The sequence below is a fragment of the Notolabrus celidotus genome, chromosome 17 (genome assembly GCF_009762535.1).
Source record: "Notolabrus celidotus isolate fNotCel1 chromosome 17, fNotCel1.pri, whole genome shotgun sequence".
NCBI lineage: Eukaryota > Metazoa > Chordata > Actinopteri > Labriformes > Labridae > Notolabrus > Notolabrus celidotus.
The window spans coordinates 3,862,812-3,881,114 of NC_048288.1; the positions used below are offsets into that span (position 1 = coordinate 3,862,812).

An 18,303-nucleotide genomic window follows, 5' to 3' on the forward strand; every position below is an offset into this window, starting at 1 on the left:
CTTGTAGCCCAGTGTGTGGTTTGTCAGTATTTATTCTAGTTATTGGAGATAAAGTTGTACTATATAGGCTGTCTGGTTGAACTAGGCGGACCAAAGGCTGGTGGTGCAAGCTCTGCTAACATAAGCAGGATCTAGTGGAAGTTAACACACTGACTAGAATAGAAACCTATTACAGTATATCCGGGGCTGTGACGGCCAGACACAGATCTGGTGGGATTTGGCCGTTAGTCCATTAGAAACTGAACCCATGGGCACAGTCAAACTGTGGAAAAAATTTGCATTTGTTGGCAATGCTTTGGTGCCGAAACGTTGCAAATAAATGTGTTTTGAACAGGAGGTGTGCAGAAGTTTGATTGCAGCTTTGAAATGTTAAACTGTGAGGCTGAACAAACATCTATGTATACGTTGTTAAAGAATTAAGCTGTGCTAACAAGGAGCTTAGGAGGGAGGCATGCTAGTTGTAGGCTGTCTTAATAAACACAAATGTCGGTTTTACTCCCCACGTCTGCAGATTTGAAGATCTAGTTGATGATTTTTATTTATCATGGATAAGTGCTAGCGCTAGTTAGCATAGCTACATAGCTACATGTCGTAGCTGTGTACCAAGACACACGTCTACATACTGACAAATAAAACAACAAGAAACACTAAATCTGTGACCAATCCTTCAGGAAAGGTCCTGCTGCCTTTCTGGCAGAGGTCGGTTTTACTCCACACGTCTGCAGATTTGAAGATCTAGTGGGTGATTTTTATTTGTCATGGATAAGTGCTAGCGCTAATTAGCATAGCCACATAGCTACATGTGCATAGCTGTAGCTGTAGCTGTGTACCAAGACACACGTCGACATACTGACAAATAAAACAACAAGAAACACTAAATCTGTGACCAATCCTTCAGAAAGGTCCTGCTGTAGAGGTCGGTTTTACTCCCCACGTCTGCAGATTTGAAGATCTAGTGGATGATTTTTATTTATCATGGATAAGTGCTAGCGCTAGTTAGCATAGCCACATAGCTACATGTTTGTAGCTGTGTACCAAGACACACGTCGACATACTGATAAATAAAACAACAAGAAACACTAAACCTGTGACCAATCCTTCAGAAAGGTCCTGCTGCAGGCGCCTCTCCGTCAGGATCAGATTCTGGATCAGATTCAGAGGGTTGAAGTAACGCGATCTATTAGCAGCCGTGTATATTCAGCCAACATGTAAACATTAGATCAACGTGCTGGACAGCCGAGGCCACATCCACTTCCTGAGGGGGCGTGGTCAGAGAGAAAACAGAGTGTTCTGAGGAGGACTGAAGAAGAGGGCTTTTCAGGCATGCCAAAATCTGATTTCAAAGTGTTTTTTTGAGCATAAACTTTAAAGACATGTTTTGGGGACCTCTTAGACCAATATATATTGATGAAAAAAGCGTGATATGTCACCTTTAAAAGTTTATCACCCAGGAAAATAACACTTTTTAGATACTCTTACATTAGTACATAGTTATTGCAACAATTAAATTGCATTCCACACCCCTGACACACAGGAGTATAGTTCATGTTGACTTATATCTAAAACAATTCTTACATACGAGAAGACTCTCCGTTTGTATGCACACAGTTTATTGCAGGCCAAACATCTGTGTGTGTGAGACCTGAAAGGAGAAAAGGGATAGAAGAAAGCTGCAGAGAGTTCAACTGTCTCTATTGAATTTGTCAATACCACACTGCTGTGTTTTCTTTTTCTGCTTTTGTTTTGTAGGAATGGAGTTTTTGTTACAGCTGTCAGTATTCAGGCATTAGAAGTCATTTCAGAGAGCGCTTTGACTAGACAATTCTGAGCCTGGCTGTTGAACTGCCATTCAGCTGTCATACCCGCAAAAGTTTGTCCTCAGCCTTGTTGTGAGCACAATAGACGGCTTTCTGAATAGAGTATCAGAGAGCTCCCGTGGAATACACACACACATACACACACAGACACACACATGCATGTAAACAATGTGAAAATAAACATGCCATACATGCATCCACTTAAAGAAAATCAAATGTACTTTTCCAGCCTCAATTCAATTCAATTCAAGTCAATTCAATTCAATTCAATTCAATTCAATTCAAAGGTTTTTCAATTCAAAGGTTTTTCAATTCAATTCAAATTCAAAGATTTTTCTCTGTGTTGACGTCCCTCTTGTTCTGTTGGTGTGTGATGTGGTTTTCTTTAGATTCCATACTTTTCATTCACACTGATGTTATAGCTTGCTCCTGTGTGAAAACAATTTCACATTATTCACTATGCACTTAGCTAGACTGTTCTCCACTGTTGTCCCCAGTGGCAGACCATGTCGTCCAGCTACGATTGACTCGCACTGTCCTGCTCTACTCTGGGAATCTGTGTTCAGCTCTTGAGGGACCCAGCACTTGGTACTTTGATCATTATTGTGGTGATGTTAATTGTTGATGATGATAATAGAAGGTCTTAAATTGGTTGGTTGCTTCATTGTAGATGTTCCTTATTTCGGGGAAAAAATAATAAAATTCCTTACTTATTTTTATGCATTGCCTTTACACTGCTTGGCAGTACCTGCAACCAAATTGACTTGAAGCACTTTGTTACTCTTACTGATCTTGTTTCCTCTTGTCTAGATCTTTGCTTGTGTTGTTCTTGTTCTCGTATGTGCGTCGCTTTGGATAAAAGCGTCTGCTAAATGACATTGTAACATTGTAACATTATTTAAAATTGTATTTAACCTTTATTGTACCAGGAATAGTCCCATTGAGACACAATGTCTCTATTACAAGGGAGTCCTGGCCAAGACACCAGCATAAAACGTTTCACATTGAGAACAAGACAAAACATATAATAACAAGTAATTACTTCAATTTATCAATTAGCAGTGTTAAGCTCTAAAACATGTGCACAAGCTGATCAGATGATCCTCTATCCTCGTTTTAAAATCCTCCAATCAAATCAAACAATCCACGTTTTAGGAGACCTTGAAGCTCAGACCAAGATGAGGGAGCAGACATTAAAAGCATTTTTACCAAAAACAGAGCGAGACAGATGAATGACAAGAAGAATTTGTCCATGGGACCGAAGATGACAGCCACTGACAACTTTAGGAGTCAATAAAGAGCATGAATAAGACGGCAGCTCCTGGAGTACAACCTTATAAAGAAAGACATACCAATGCTCCATTCTTCTATTGTGTAAGGAAGACAAGCATACCTTCTCATATAAGATACAGTGATGTGTGCGGAAACCTAAACCAGAAACATACCGCAATGAAGCATGGGACACTGAGTCCAACATTTTCAGAGAGGTTGAGGAAGCATGCATGTAAAGAACATCACCAGAGTCAATTACAGATACAAATGTTGCTAGAATGAGTTTTTTTGAGCCTGATCAAGCCCCATCATGGTTGAAGACTTTATTGGATCACCAAAATCAAAGCCTACAAACAATGTTGGCTCCAGTCCTCACACACCTAACTGGAGGAGATTCGGCTGCACAGAAAACCTCAACACCACAGGCTGCTTCCAGTGGAGATGGAGGTGAGATTTTACAGCATCCCTCACAAGACAGACAAGATGCAGCACCTTTAGCTGCTTGGGAGAGGCCAGTGAGACCAAGAGATCGCACTGGTGGGCCGTTTGCGGCTGAGCTGGAAGTCATCAACAGGAGGGCCGAGGGGCGAGAACCCTGAACCTGTAACCAGACGGAGAGATAATAGAGAGACTGAGTGTGAAACCTCGCGCCCGTTGTCCTATCATGACGAGCAGAGGCCAAGTAGCACTGTCACACTCAACAACCAGCTCGCCGTACAGGAGGTACAAAGACCTAGACTTGCCACATTTGATGGAAATGATGACTGGGACTCTTTCTTGCTGCCATTTGAGCGCAGAGCCAGAAAATATGGAGCTAAAATTGCATCCAAATTGATAGACCGGGATGTACATGTGGCCCCAATACGCGACTCTGTTCTTCTTGGATATGATCTGATGAAGGCCCACGATGTTGTCGTCTATACCCGCGCCAAAGTTTTTATTGGTGACGAACTTGTACAAAATGGTGTCATCTGCATAAAAATGAAACGTTGCATCTATTACATCTTAACATAAGTTATTGACAAATAACAAATAAGAAAGGACCCAAATACGGACCCTTATTCAGTCACATTTACTCACAGACACATTCATACACACACGTGCATGCAGACTGACTCCTCAACACCCTTTACACAGCGTCTAAGCTAAGCCCACTTTCCTGCCTTGATTGACAAATCACTGTTATGGTGTCATGCTGTCTTGTTGACGATGATTAAGTACAACAGTGTTGTTATGATTGTCACCAGATTGTGTAGTAAATATGTACGCATGCAAAAATAAACGCAGTCAAACAAACCAGCTACATTCAGGATTTTGCTGACGATCACTTTTTATTTTCCTCCCTGAGAAGAATCAGCTGTGTCACAAGGAAGCTCATCATGCCCTGCTTCCACACTGCTCAGTTAGTTTGTGCCCTTCAGTCAAGATTTGAAATTATTCTCGGGTCAGTGGAAGTCTGTGCATTTCCTACAGAACTGAGGGAAGCCCGCTGAGAGGAGGAATGCTCAACAAGATTTCTGGATGCTTTCTCGTGTAGAGCCGTCTTTTGAACTCTGGTGGAGAGATTTCAAAGCAAAGCAAATGCAAATGAGATGACATGAGACATTGATTACAGTCGGTCAGTTCTACGCTTTGCTTTTGGTTGTGAAACCTCAGATCCAGAAGAAGTTGGGAATAATAACAGATATTTATAGTTTTCAAATCATTTCAAGCCTTTGTTTAATTGAAAATACACAGATGTCCAATTTTGAAAATGAAAATTTGAATTGTTTTCTGCAAGGCGTCTGCTCATTTTAGATTTGATAACAGCCACAAACAAGAAGACCTAAGAGGAGTTTCTGGAGTTTAAAGTGAAATGCTGTCTCGCTCTCACCTGGTCATAATTTCGGTTTCATGCATATTCATGATGCGGCAAGTGTATTTAATAGGGGTGTAACGGATCAAAAAACTCACGGTTCAGGATCGGATCACGGTTTTGAGTCACGGATCGGATCATTTTTCAGATCAGCAAAAAAATAAAAAGACAAATATAACTTTGTCCTCCATTTATTTTGTAAAACACTTTTAAACTTTTGCCCATTAAATAAAAACAACCATCAACTCAAAATTTACTGTGGGCCCAGTCCTGGCTCATTCACTGCATTTCATGGGATGGCAAGTGAAGGAGCAGCGGAACTTCAAAAGTTTCACTCCATTCTTCTTTCATTTGCTGATTTTCACCGTCCACTTTTCTTTGAGATGCAAACTGACCACACCGTTTTCGTGCATTCTAGGGTGCTACAGCTGGCAAAGTGCAAATATGCTAACTGCTCCATAAATGAAAGTGAAATTTAAAAATTGCACTCGCAGCAGTGGACTCTAAGTGACCCAGTAACAGCCTGTCTGCGTATCGTTGACATGGAGACAAGTCCCGGTAAACACGACCAGAACACAGAGTGAAGGAATAACAGTTCGGGGGCCATGAACAGGCGGCCGGATGCGAGCCGCGGGACGTGTATTGACGGCCTCTGGTCTCGTGGGTGCGGAATTTCATAACGTGGCTCAATCACATTCAGCATTCACTGTATTTCACAGGGAAACCAAAATGCTCCCATACATGTGACTTAAAAGTTGCAGGAGGGTTGTCAAGTTCCTCTGCTCCTTCACTTGCCATGACTACTGCTGTGCTTGACGAGTGAGTGTGGATTGAACATGCGGTCATCACGTGAACACGCGCAACTTTTTTCATCAACCGATCCACAGACCACGTCCGTGCTGATCCGTGGAGAGGCATCCGTACGGATCAACGATGATCCGTTGCACCACTAGTATTTAATGGGGGACCAGTTGAGACTGCGAGTTGAGGTTCTCCTCATTGGCACCAAATCCACCTTTTCAAAGCTCAGCAGACTCCTTAGTATCTCCCTCGTCCCAGGTTAAGAGTCTGTTAATGTTATAATAATAATAATAATAATAATAATAATAATAATAATAATAATAATAATGGTGTTATTATTATTTTATATTATTATCATTATTATTATTATTATTATTATTATCTTATGAGCACACATGGAAATGAATAAAAGCAAATATTTAATTAGTCTGTATATAATGGTAAATGTATTGATTGGGATATTCCTTCCTCAAGAGATGGCAGTTAATATGTGTTGAAGTGATTTTTGTGATTCATTATTGTAGGCTGTATTGACTGATTGTCCATTAATTTGAAGATCAGTGGCACGATCTCTGTCTAAACGAGTCCAAATGTCAAAGTGTCCTTGGCAGAGATGCTGAGCCCCAAATTGCTCCCTGAGGCAAAAGCATCAGTGTTTGAGTGTGTGTGAGTGTGCTAATTAAATGAGCTCCTGATGAGTACAGCATCAGTGTGAGTATGGGACTGTTTATATGTTGTGCTTTAAGTAGGAGAGCATGTTTACCATATAGATGGTAAAGTGAATCAGTAAGTAGGTGCTGTGTTTCTAAAATCTGGTACTTAAAGAAACACAATCAACCCTTTATTTGTTCCAGCAAACCTCACGCCATATCTCTCCCTCTGAAAGCCGTATATATACTGCGTTTATATGGCTGTTCAATCAGTTAACCACGTATCCAGGTAATTAGAGGTTTAAAGCTCACAAAGGTGTGCTGCTGTGTAATGAACAACTTTCCCTCGCGGAGCCTGAGTGGTTTTCTGTCATTCAAATTTATGTCAGTCCCTCAGAACAGCAGGAAAGAGCCAATGAGCAGCTCCCCCCCCACCCCCCCCCCACCCCACCCCCCCCCCCCCACCCCCCCCCCACCCCACCCCCCCCCCCCACCACATACTTAGAAAGCAGGGTGGTAGACTCAGGAGGAGGATCAACCTTCAACTGAAGAACTGAGGTTTTGGATGATTCAACCGCAGCTCGTTTCCATCCTGCTTGTTCATCTCAGAGAATTCATTTAAAGAAGGGGCATAATCATCACCTCTGCAGAGTGAAAAGTCCTCATGGAGATCTTGTAGCGTTCATTCAGTACTTACTCAACTTCTCCACCCTGCTCATCCTTGACACTCACACTGACAGCCACTACAACCTAAGATTTTAGAACCACTTGGACCCAGAGTTTAGAAATATGGATCTAAAAGTTCTCATTCAGGCGATAGCTTTCCCTCCTCTCCTCCTCACCTCTGGGTTTTGTAGTCTTTATCTGTTTTAGGCTTATTGTCCCTTCAGAATAATGAGGATCAGAGTCCTGTCTTGCACATCATACCTTCTCCCAAACACATAACAGGTTTATTGAAACTGATTGACTCACCATCTTCCACAATGACATGAATATGAACTAAGCCTGTGAAAGTAACCAGTCTCCGTGGAGGAGGGAGTGTCTTTAGTGACACGTCAGTATGAAGCATCAGTTAGGGCTGGGCAACAATTCGATAAGGATAATTATGTTGATATAATTTCCTCAATATAAATATAACATCCATCCATCCATCCATCATCTTGACCGCTTATCCCGTTAGGGGTCACGGGGGGCTGGAGCCTATCCCAGCTGGCTTTGGGCGGAAGGCAGGGTACACACTGGACAGGTCACCAACCTATATCACAGGGCTAACACAGAGAGACAGACAAACATTCACACACACACTCACACCTACGGGCAATTTAGAGTTATCAAGCAACCTGGTGAGCATGTTTTCGGACTGTGGGAGGAAGCCGGAGTAACCCGGAGAGAACCCACGCATGCACGGGGAGAACATGCAAACTCCACACCGAAAGGCACCTGACCGACCAGGGATTTGAACCAGGAACCTTCTAGCTGTGAGGCAACAGCGCTAACCACTGCACCACCGTGCCGCCCTATAAGTATAACAAATGTTCAATAAAATTTGATATAAATAAACATGTTAAACATGCTAATGAGCCTTAAACGCTAGTTGCCACCCAACATTAGACAAAAAAAGATGACAGCATTGAACAGCCAATCATGTCACAGGGTGAGAGGTAGGCAGGGCTTAAAGACCTTCGGGGCGGAATGTAAACACAGCTGAAACGGACACAAAATGTGCCTTTAAATTTAAATGAAATAATGATTTGGTATTTATCGTGATAATAATTGATATCGACTGATATGGGATGTTTTTTTGTGATAACATAATTTTCAATATCGCCCAGCACTATCATACTATCATCATTACACACTGGAGAGGGCCGTGTGGTTAACAGGCTTCTCTTTTACTCTGTGAATAATGAATCAATGTTCGTGTGTGTGTGTGTGTGTGTGTGTGTGTGTGTGTGTGTGTGTGTGCGTGAGGATTAGTAACCAAAGGCCATACAACCTGTCACTGTACAAGGTTTCCAGCTGATTGCCTGTATTGTAGAAATGGTGCTTGTGTGTACTATACTTGTGTCATATGAGCACAAACTGTGGATGTGTGCTCGCGTGCTTACACACACACACACATCTTCACACTGACAGCCTTATCAGGACAGGCAAGTGTTCTTAAGTGCTTACTATCTGTGAAGGGAGGCAGCTGGAGGATTTGAGCTGAACCGTGTGTGGCAGTTTGTAACTCTTTCAGAGTAATGCTCTCCAAGCTGAGGGCTAATGACTCATGAAGGATGCTGCTGCTTCTACTGCTGCTGGGATTCCTGTCTGGATAGCCACGTACTATCTTTAACACATTAAAGTGTTTACCTGCTTCTGATTAGTGGTTCAAAGCTGTCACTTTCAGGCACACGTGGAGTTAATCCTCCTCAGTTTGAGATAATACTACGAGGAGCAGCATAAGTGCAACTGCAGCATGTGTCATGTACAAACATGAATTAATCTCCCCTGGATGTGGAGCAAATTTACAAAATATTCTGTCACAACAAGATCAAAATAATAATAATAAGTTTATTTTTAGAGCACTTTGCAAAAACCAAGTTACAAAGTGCTTCACATGGGCAGCAAAATAAAAGAGGCAGTTCATAAAATCACACAAGTCAAGATAAAGAAATAAAACATATTTTAAAAGACATAAGATTCTACAAAATAACTCTAAAGGAATACAATTATTTTTGAATATATTTCTTAAAATGGTTAAAATAGAATAAAACAAAATTAAATTAAATTCAGATAAAACCAGGAAAGGTTCTGCGATAAAAGTGTGTTTTCAGAAGAGATTTAAAAGAGTTCACTGACTCAGCAGACCAGGGCAAGGCAAGGCAAGGCATGGCAGCTTTATTTGTATAGTGAATTTCATACACGAGGGCAACTCAATGTGCTTTACATTAAAACATTAAAAGCATTGGAAACATTCAGACAGGCATAAAAGAACACATTTAAAATGACAAATATAATAAAACATAGAAAAGAAAAGGAAAATTAGAAATATATTAAAAATTACATTCAAATTTTAATTTAAAGTGAGTTAAATGAGCAAAGACAGGAAGGCAGTGTCAAATAAAAAGGTCTCAGTCTTTGATTTAAAAGAGGTGAGAGTTGGAGCAGACCTGCAGCTTTCAGGGAGTGTGTTCCAGATATGTGGTGCATAATGACTAAACGCTGCTTCACCATGTTTCGTTCTGACTCTAGGAACTGAAAGCAGACCAGTACCTGATGACCTCAGAGGTCGAGGTGGTTCATAAAGTAGTAGCAGATCAACAATGTATTTTGGGCCTAAACCATTCAGTGCTTTATAAACCATCAGCAGGATTTTAAAGTCTACTCTCTGACAGACAGGAAGCCAGTGTAGAGATCTAAGAACTGGAGTGATGTGGTCCACTTTGTTGGTCCTTGTTAGGACTCGAGCAGCAGCATTCTGGATGAGCTGCAGCCGTCTGATGGGGCCTCTTGTACAAAGGATGCGTACACATCAAAACATGGCGTACGCTCTTTTTCACGGTAAAATGTGCGGTGCATAGCACCAACTTCATGGCTGGCATATGCACGTTTCTACACCTGTTGATCCTCGCGCACAGATGCATATATCTGGATATTTTTGTGCGTACGATGTTTGCTGGATTTGAGCACACGCCATGTTTCAGTAGGAAATCAACGCAAGTCTTTGTACATGAGGCCCCTGATCTCCTCACACGGATGGTTCCAGAGTGTCGGACCCCTCACTGGGAACGCTCTGTCCCCTTTAGTTTCATTTTTTGTATTTGGAATGCACAATAAACCTCCACATGAGGATCCCAACACAAGCGTAGGGTACTAAAAGATCTGCTATGTAACTCGTAAGTCCACGTAGAGCTTTAAAAGTAATCAGTAAAATCTTAAAATCATCCTAAAACTTACAGGGAGCCCATTTAAATCTGCAAGCCTGGATACGGGTTTATGTTAGAGTTTATTTACTTTAAGCTTATTTACATTCCTTCACTGATTTATCGTCACCATGAATGGGTACATGGATATGTACGTGTACAAATATATGCTTCTAAATGTTTTCTTGTAAGGGTATATAAATGTATATAGATATATACCACAACGACCCTATTTGTTTACCAATCCTAGCAAACTAGCTTTATTCACAAAGGCGTTGCTAAGCTTTTAATTTTCTTTTACAAAATATTTATTTCTCTGACTACAATTATCACCTCATTTTATAAGAATGTTAAGGAGGCACTGGTGGCCTAGTGGTCTAAGCGCCCCACATACAGAGGCTACAGTCTTCGTCGCAGGGGTCGCTGATTCAATTCCCGACCGGTCGACCATTTCCTGCTTGTCCTCCCCCACTCTCTACTCCCCACATTTCCTGTCTCTCTTCAGCTGTACTATCATAAAGGCAAAAAGGCCCAAAATTCTAACTTTATAAGAATGTTAAGACAAATGTCTTATACCTGTTTTATATACCTCTTTTCTTTCTGAAAAAATGCTTTGTTACTTTGGCTAGCTGCATAACATGTTTAAAATTGTACTGAATAAAAACTTAAATAAAAGAACAAAAACAAAAAAAAAACATACAGTGAGCCAATGCAAGGAAGTTAAAACTGGAGAGATATAGTCATATTTTTTGGTTCTGGTTGAAACCCTGGCAGCTGAGTTCTGTACAGTCTGGAGACAATCAAGGGATTTTTTGTGCAGGCTGCTAAAAAGACTGTTAGAGTAGTCCAGGCGGGATGAGATTAAAGCATGTAAAATCATCTCTGTGTCTTTAAAAGTTCAAATGGACTGAATTTTAGAAATATTTCTGAGGTGATAATAACACGACTGTACAAGTTTTGTAGTAGGATGTTTGAAAGTCAAATTGCCAGAAAGTTTGAAGGTTTCTTTTTAAGTAACTGTTCAATAAATGAGTTAAACTTAACTTTAATTTCCACTCTGCCTTGAGACATCACCTCTGCAGGAGGAAGCCACATTTACACTCCAGTCTGCACAGTTTTAAAATCTGAGTAGAGTTTTATGGTTTGCATACATGTGGAATTATAAAGGAACATGTGGAATTATAAAGGAACAGTAGAGGACGCTGTGTGTCGATCTAAGCGATGCTTTGAGAGTGGAGTAGTGAATTTAAAATTCCTGTTTAATACAGGCTCACTGTTAAAAGACATGCTCTGCCTCCCTGGTGTTGTGGCACTGCAGAGTAGAGTGCAGTGTTGTGGAATAACTCTCTGCTTTCTACGTCTCTCCCTCGCCTGTCTAATAGAGACTCTGGTGAAGTTTCTCTGGTACTCTTTCTCCCTCTCTCATAGAGTAACACAGTGACACAATGCTGTCCTGTTGTATTTCCTTTAGGCAAATACAACAGGACAGTGGTTATCTTCCTCCTCTCTGGATGTCTTTGTAAATGTGAATGTTTTATCAGACAGATTTGATTTCCTCTTTGATGCAATCATTAGAAATTCATCACCAGGACTGGGTTTCAAAAATCCATTACCTTCTGTATGAGAACTTCCTCAGAAACATGTATTTGGTTTCCATTTCAAAGGAAATCAAGAGTTAACAGTTACATAATCTGTCCATGTTTGAGGCACAAACTAGCCCATTGTGAGGACCTAGCTAGACCGTCCTCTATGTTCTATTATTAACAAAGACCCAACATCAAGACAGGATAAGATCCAGTCCCATCTTACAGACAGGACTCAGTCTGATCTCATCTTAATCCACCATGAGCAGAGCACTTTGCAGCATTTAGCAAGTTACAGTGGCAAGGACAAACTTCCTTTAACAGGCAGAAACCTCCAGCAGGACCAGACTCATGTTAGACACACATCTGCTGAGACCGTGTTGGAGAGAGGGATAGAGGGAGAGGAAGAGAGAGAGAGAGATGATAGTGGTGAGATGGATAGTAGTAGTTGTAGCAGCTGGAGTCTGGCACATCCACCACAGCAGAGGAACCTACGAGACAAGGGAGCTCAGGGACTCCAGAAAGGTCTATGGTTAGTAACTTTAATGGGACAGGGAGAGTTAAAGTAGACAACCGGCAAACAAATGGTATAATGTTTTAGTCTTTATCTTTCAAGACAAACACAAAATATAGCCCCACTTCTTTAAAATCCAATACTTCAAAGTCGAGAGTTGTTGTTTAAGTATCCACTAACAACCTGTCGGTCAGAGCTCGGCATCTTTGTCATTTTGGCTGCTTCTGTCATATCACTCTAGGTGTGTCATACTATGACTTAAGATGCTTTGAACCCTTAAAGTCTTCTTAAGTAATCCTGGTAGGACAGTTAATGTGATTTACCAATCAGTTCAGGTCCAGATTGGCAAAGAGATAAGTTACTGATTTGTCCACAGGGGGCGCCAAAATCAAGGCAATCCAAAGTTCCTTGTAGAAACACCATCATGGTTCTGAAAAGGTCTGAATTAAAACATGTCAGAAGGCTAATCAATAAATGCAGCTCACATAAAAGAGTTTGTCATCATCAGTCTTAAAAGACGATACAGTTTAAAAAAAAAGGGGCGGCCAGCTTGGTAATTCATCATTCATGAGATTTGAGGATTTAAAATCTACTTGTATTTCTCTGTAAACAACATGACTGTCTGCGTCTGTCTCCTTTTTAGGAATGCACTAGTTTATCACAACTTTTTTTTTCACTACACTTTTACTTTCAGCTTTTAGAAATAAAAGAAGAGCTGCATAACTGAGGAGAGAGCAGGAACAGATCATGCAGAGACATTACCAAATATTAGATGCACAAAACTTTTGATTCAGTCCTGGATGTAGTCCATTTGATCACAGAGAAGGAAGCTGCTGTCCTACTTCTTTATTAAGTCAACATCTCTAACCATGATTGGTGTAAGTTGTTAAGATGATTTTGTGTCAGTGATACAACACTCAGCAGAGGACACACAGGGCAAACATCTGCAGTTCTATTCTGCCTCACACTTTCAGGATACTGCTCCTCCAGATGTTCCTCCTGTGTATCGTTGAAACATTCATGGAGAGTATGTTTTCCTTCTCACTGCTTTCAGCTGCTGTTAACAGGATTACTGCTGCAGGTTCTTGTTTTGTTTTGGTTCGACTCTGGGTTGTGGTGTTACAAAAACAAATGTATTCCAGGAGTGAGATGTCAGCGGTTCATAACAGCGTTACTGAAGCATCCATCCATTCACTACATGACCACTGTGGCCTCTGCTACGGTCGTCACACTGTGCAACCTGCTGTCCGCTGCAAGGACTGCAGCAAACACAGTGACTGATGTCGGGAACACACCGGGCAAAACAAAAGTATTAGGTGGTTCAAGTTCTAAAGTATATAAACTTAACTTGAGAACAACAGACTTTTCACATCTCTTCTTCTTTGCTTTTTTTGATTATGATTAAATTAAGTCAACCTCTTCCCTCACCTGGCTCTATTTCCACAAGTATACACCTCTCCAACCTCTCCATTCAAAATATTTATAAAATATCTGAATGACAGTTTCTACATGTATTCACCTCACACACCTGCGCCCTCAAGAAGCTCCAAGTGCACAGACACGCACTCTTACTGACTGACACCATGCAATCAGACATTTGAGTATGCACAATGCCAAAGACTCCTAATGGGACAGACACAAGCAGCTCAGACAGCCCGTGTAATGGTGTAGATGAAGTGGGATGAAAGAGTCTATATGTATCAGTTAGTCTGTCTGTGTCTGCATTGATCACACAGCAGGCGGCTCGATACCCGTCTCTTACTTTCTGTGTCTTCTCGTCTGTTTCCTTCTTGTCTTTGTCTTTTTCCCCTCAGTGCAACCCCTCCATCAATCACCGATCAATCCACAGTCATCAGGAGAGGGGAGAAGAAGACTTGTTTGTGTATACTCGTGTGTTTGAATGTGTGATTGTGTGCTTGTCAATGTCTAGTTGTGAAGGTGTCTAAAATACTGCTGCTGAAGAGCTTACTTTAAGGCCTCACTTTGTGAAATGTTATTATTTTAAAATGTTCTTTCGAGGCTGACTAACGACTGAAGTGACATTTAGGAGTGAGTTTTCTTCACTTCCTCCAATTATGATGTTTGTTTTTTCCCCTGAAGTTTAGCAAAATGACACATTAAGTTCAAAATGCATTGTGAAACTATTCTTGTATGTCTTCATGGTTGTTGTGCTGTGGTTATTACTCCTGTTATATTGACTGAGTCCTTCTTTTGCAGTTCGACAGATGAGCAGTTTCGCTGGAACGCTCAAGGTAAATTTCATGAGTATTTGTACACACATACGCACAGCTCATTCATGCATGCAGAAAAGTGCTCTCCCTTTAAAGCCTCTGGTAACCCATATCAACAAAAACATACACCTATGATATTTCAGACCATATGTAAATACAAAAAACTATGTAAAAATATTAGAACTCTACTTCGATCCACTTTTTTCAAATAAGTTCAATTACATTTAATATGTTTTCACACTGGGTTTTAAGGGGGCTGGTTTAACCTGATATTTATTACTTAATAAATATCCAACCAATCAGAAATGAAACACTGAGTCACGTGCACACATGTTCAACAAAACTACTCCGCTCCTGCTCAGACCGTCTCCTGACGTCTCAGCCAGCTCCCCTCAGTGTTATCTTAGCTGTTAGCATGTTTGCTAATCACGTCCTGCCTGTAATCTGTCTGTATAGCTGTCTCTCTGCTCTTTGCATCGCTGTGCTCGTGTGTCCCTGTCTGCACATCCACCGCTGAAGATGACAGCTTGTTGTCATTCTTCTATTTTCTAACTGCAGTGGATTTGGAGGAAATTTTGGGACACAGTTGACTTGAGCCGCAGCCGAGTGGCTAAAGCAGTCCCGCACTCAGCTCATTTCCCAAGGACTGGTCCACTAACTTTCCCCGGCACTGGTTCACTAACTTTCCCCAGGACCAGTCCACTAACTTTCCCTCAGGACCAGTCCACTAACTTTCCCCAGGACCAGTCCACTAACTTTCCCTCAGGACCAGTCCACTAACTTTCCCCAGGACAGGTTTACTAACTGTCCTCATGACTGGTTCACTAAATTTCCCCAAGACCGGTTCACTAACTGTCCCCAGGACCACTTCACTAACTGTCCTTATGACTGGTTCACTAAATTTCCCCAAGACCGGTTCACTAACTGTCCTCAGGACCGGTTCACTAACTGTCCTCAGGACCGGTTCACTAACTATCCCCAGGACCGGTTCACTAACTTTCCCCAGGACCGGTTCACTAACTATCCCCAGGACCGGTTCACTAACTATCCCCAGAACCGGTTCACTAACTTTCCCCAGGACCTGTTCACTAACTTTCCCCAAACAGCTCAGAGTTTAGACAAACAGATCCGTCAGACACCCGGAGATGAGCTCCTCTGCGTGCACATAATACACTTCAGCCTCCTCTGCTCCGGGCCTTACATGGTCCTGATGCCCCGGAGACTACGGAGTGATAAAACTAATAAATGATAGAAGTCCTGATTCTGAAGTATTTTGTGACTCAGCACCCAGAGACCATTGTAAATGAATCATTTTCAGGTTCTTGAGTTTTGATGTCTTTAGATTCAGAGTCAGACGGCTCAAACATGCAGGCTTTGAACTCTCTCTTGACCTGTCAATCAAAGAGTTAGGCCACGCCCACACAGTCCTGGGAAATGCTCTGACCTGTAAAAGAAGCTGTTTTTGTACAGAGTTTTTTCAGAGTTGTGGATGTTTATTTTCATTCAATACATTTTGATGTATGAATTTTAAATATTCCATTTACGTTTCCAGAGGCTTTAAGTCAAAAGTCTTGTTTTATTTTTTTTACATTCTAATCTCCCTCACACTGACACAAACTTCAGGGTGTAACATTCGCCACATATCTCAAGTTGAAAGATGAGATTTATTGCCCCGACACCAACAAGGCCTGCTCCGCCTTATGTCTGATTGACATTCTCAGAAAATTGTGTGTCAAGGAACATTTTGAATTTAAACCAGCCCGGTAATATATGGGGAGAAGCACACACCTACCCACCGACACACACCTGATGGATTACAAGATGATTGCAAACACACACAGATGCAGAGACACAAACACAGGGGCTGAGACACACGCTCAAACAGAACGAAGGCCCTGGGCTGTTTGACGGTCAGGGCACAAACATTCACTATTTGCCTTGTTTCACTCATTGCTGAATGCACATTTACAAAACCACCTATTGTAATTGTATGCAAGCAACATTAAATTACCTTCACTTTATTTCCAGTCTGAAAGCTCTAAAGGGTACAGTCCATTATTATATTATAACATCAAAACGCCCCACAGGTCATAACCAGGTCGTAATCTGTCGGCTTTCAAGGACGGTAAAATTAGCATGATAGATCGCTGTGGCTCCTTTCCTCTCTGAATGTTCTCTCTCTTTTTTAGATAGTTTTTATAGGTTGATTCTTTTATTTGGTCCTTCTACGTCTCTCACACTCTGTTCTCCTTCACAGCGGATGGACAAAAGGACATTGAGGATGAACTGACCACAGGGTTGGAGTTGGTGGATTCGTGCATTCGCTCTCTCCAGGAATCAGGAATACTTGACAGTGGGGAACGTAAGTGTGCTTTTTAGCATCATCTGGTGTTGGGATGTTAAGGGAGATACAACCTAATAATAGAAAGTCTCTATTTGATTTCAATTGAGCAGTAATGTATTCAATTTGATGTTGTTGATCTGACCTTGAACTGTTTTTTAAAACTTGGGTCCATGGGGCGCTGGTGGCCTAGTGGTCTGAGAGCCCCACATAGAGAGGCTATAGTTCCTCGTTTCAGAGGTTGCAGAGATTCCAGCCTCGACCATTTGCTGCATGTCATCCCTCTCTCTCTGCTCTCCACATTTCCTGTCTCTCTTCAGCTGTCCTGTCCATTAAAGGCAAATGCCCCAAAAATATAACTTAAAAAAAAAAATCAATGGCCAAACAGCTCCCCAGAAGCAGTGTTAATTTCTTTAACAAAATTATGACGATAAATGTTCTTCCACGACTCATTTCTTCATGACGAAAACGAGACTATGACGAGCTAAAGTGCATCACTGATAATAAAACTCTGATGAACACATGTTTTGATTTTGTTGACGATACAATGACGAGACGAAAACATTAGTGGCCAGCCGCCGGACATTAAGAATCCATGTTTCCCCCGCTGTGCGTCTAATCTTTAAAATAAAAGTGATGACTTCCTGTGACAGGCTGAGTTATTATCTGAGGGTTAGCAGTGTTAGCTTGGTCTCTACCTGCAGCAGGTGAGCTTTATGAACCAGCTCTCCTCACCTCCATGCATCTGACTCATCTTCATTGATGATTTTTACCCCCAGTGTGCGTTAGTGACGAAGGGGACGTCTGTTTAATATTTGATGTTGGACGTTTTTGCTGCTATTACCGTCTACAGCTTGATTTAATCCAGTTTGGTGATACATCAGACACCTTTAGTAAGTTTTGATCAACTCCTTGTTGAAAGATGCAGATGCATTTCAGAGTGCTGTGAACCGACTGTCTGTCCTGTGTTCCTGTCACTGCAGGTGCATTCAGGGACCGTAGTAAATTTGCAATACAGCCCTTATATTATATTTTTTGTGAATCAAGAGAATCAAAATACAGTCACAGTGGTGTTTTTTTGTAGGGACAGGCTGAATTATTTACCTTAAGATATTACACAAAACTGTTACAAGATTGACTACATTAAGTATTTGAAGAGTGAAGATGTTTCGGCAAAAATCAAAGACTAAAATGTTTTGAGTTTCCGTCGACTAAAACTAGACTAAAACTAACAGACATTTTCATCTAAAGACTAAGACTAAGGCTGTTTCCGAAACCGCCTACTATACTAGCAGTACGTACTGATATGTCCAAAATTCAGTATGTAGTAA

The 18,303-nt window shown here is 41.3% G+C and overlaps 1 protein-coding gene across 2 annotated transcripts in view; it reads left to right on the forward strand.

Annotated features, from left to right (window-relative positions):
* The window catches only part of ctnnd2a (catenin (cadherin-associated protein), delta 2a), a 518,337-nt gene that overhangs the window by 219,321 nt on the left and 280,713 nt on the right, over positions 1-18,303 (forward strand). For both annotated transcript variants that reach the window (XM_034706751.1, XM_034706750.1), the window contains exons 4-5: positions 14,618-14,652; positions 16,889-16,993. In XM_034706751.1, coding sequence (XP_034562642.1) covers positions 14,618-14,652; positions 16,889-16,993 — 140 coding nt within the window. The remainder of the gene's footprint in view (positions 1-14,617; positions 14,653-16,888; positions 16,994-18,303) is intronic.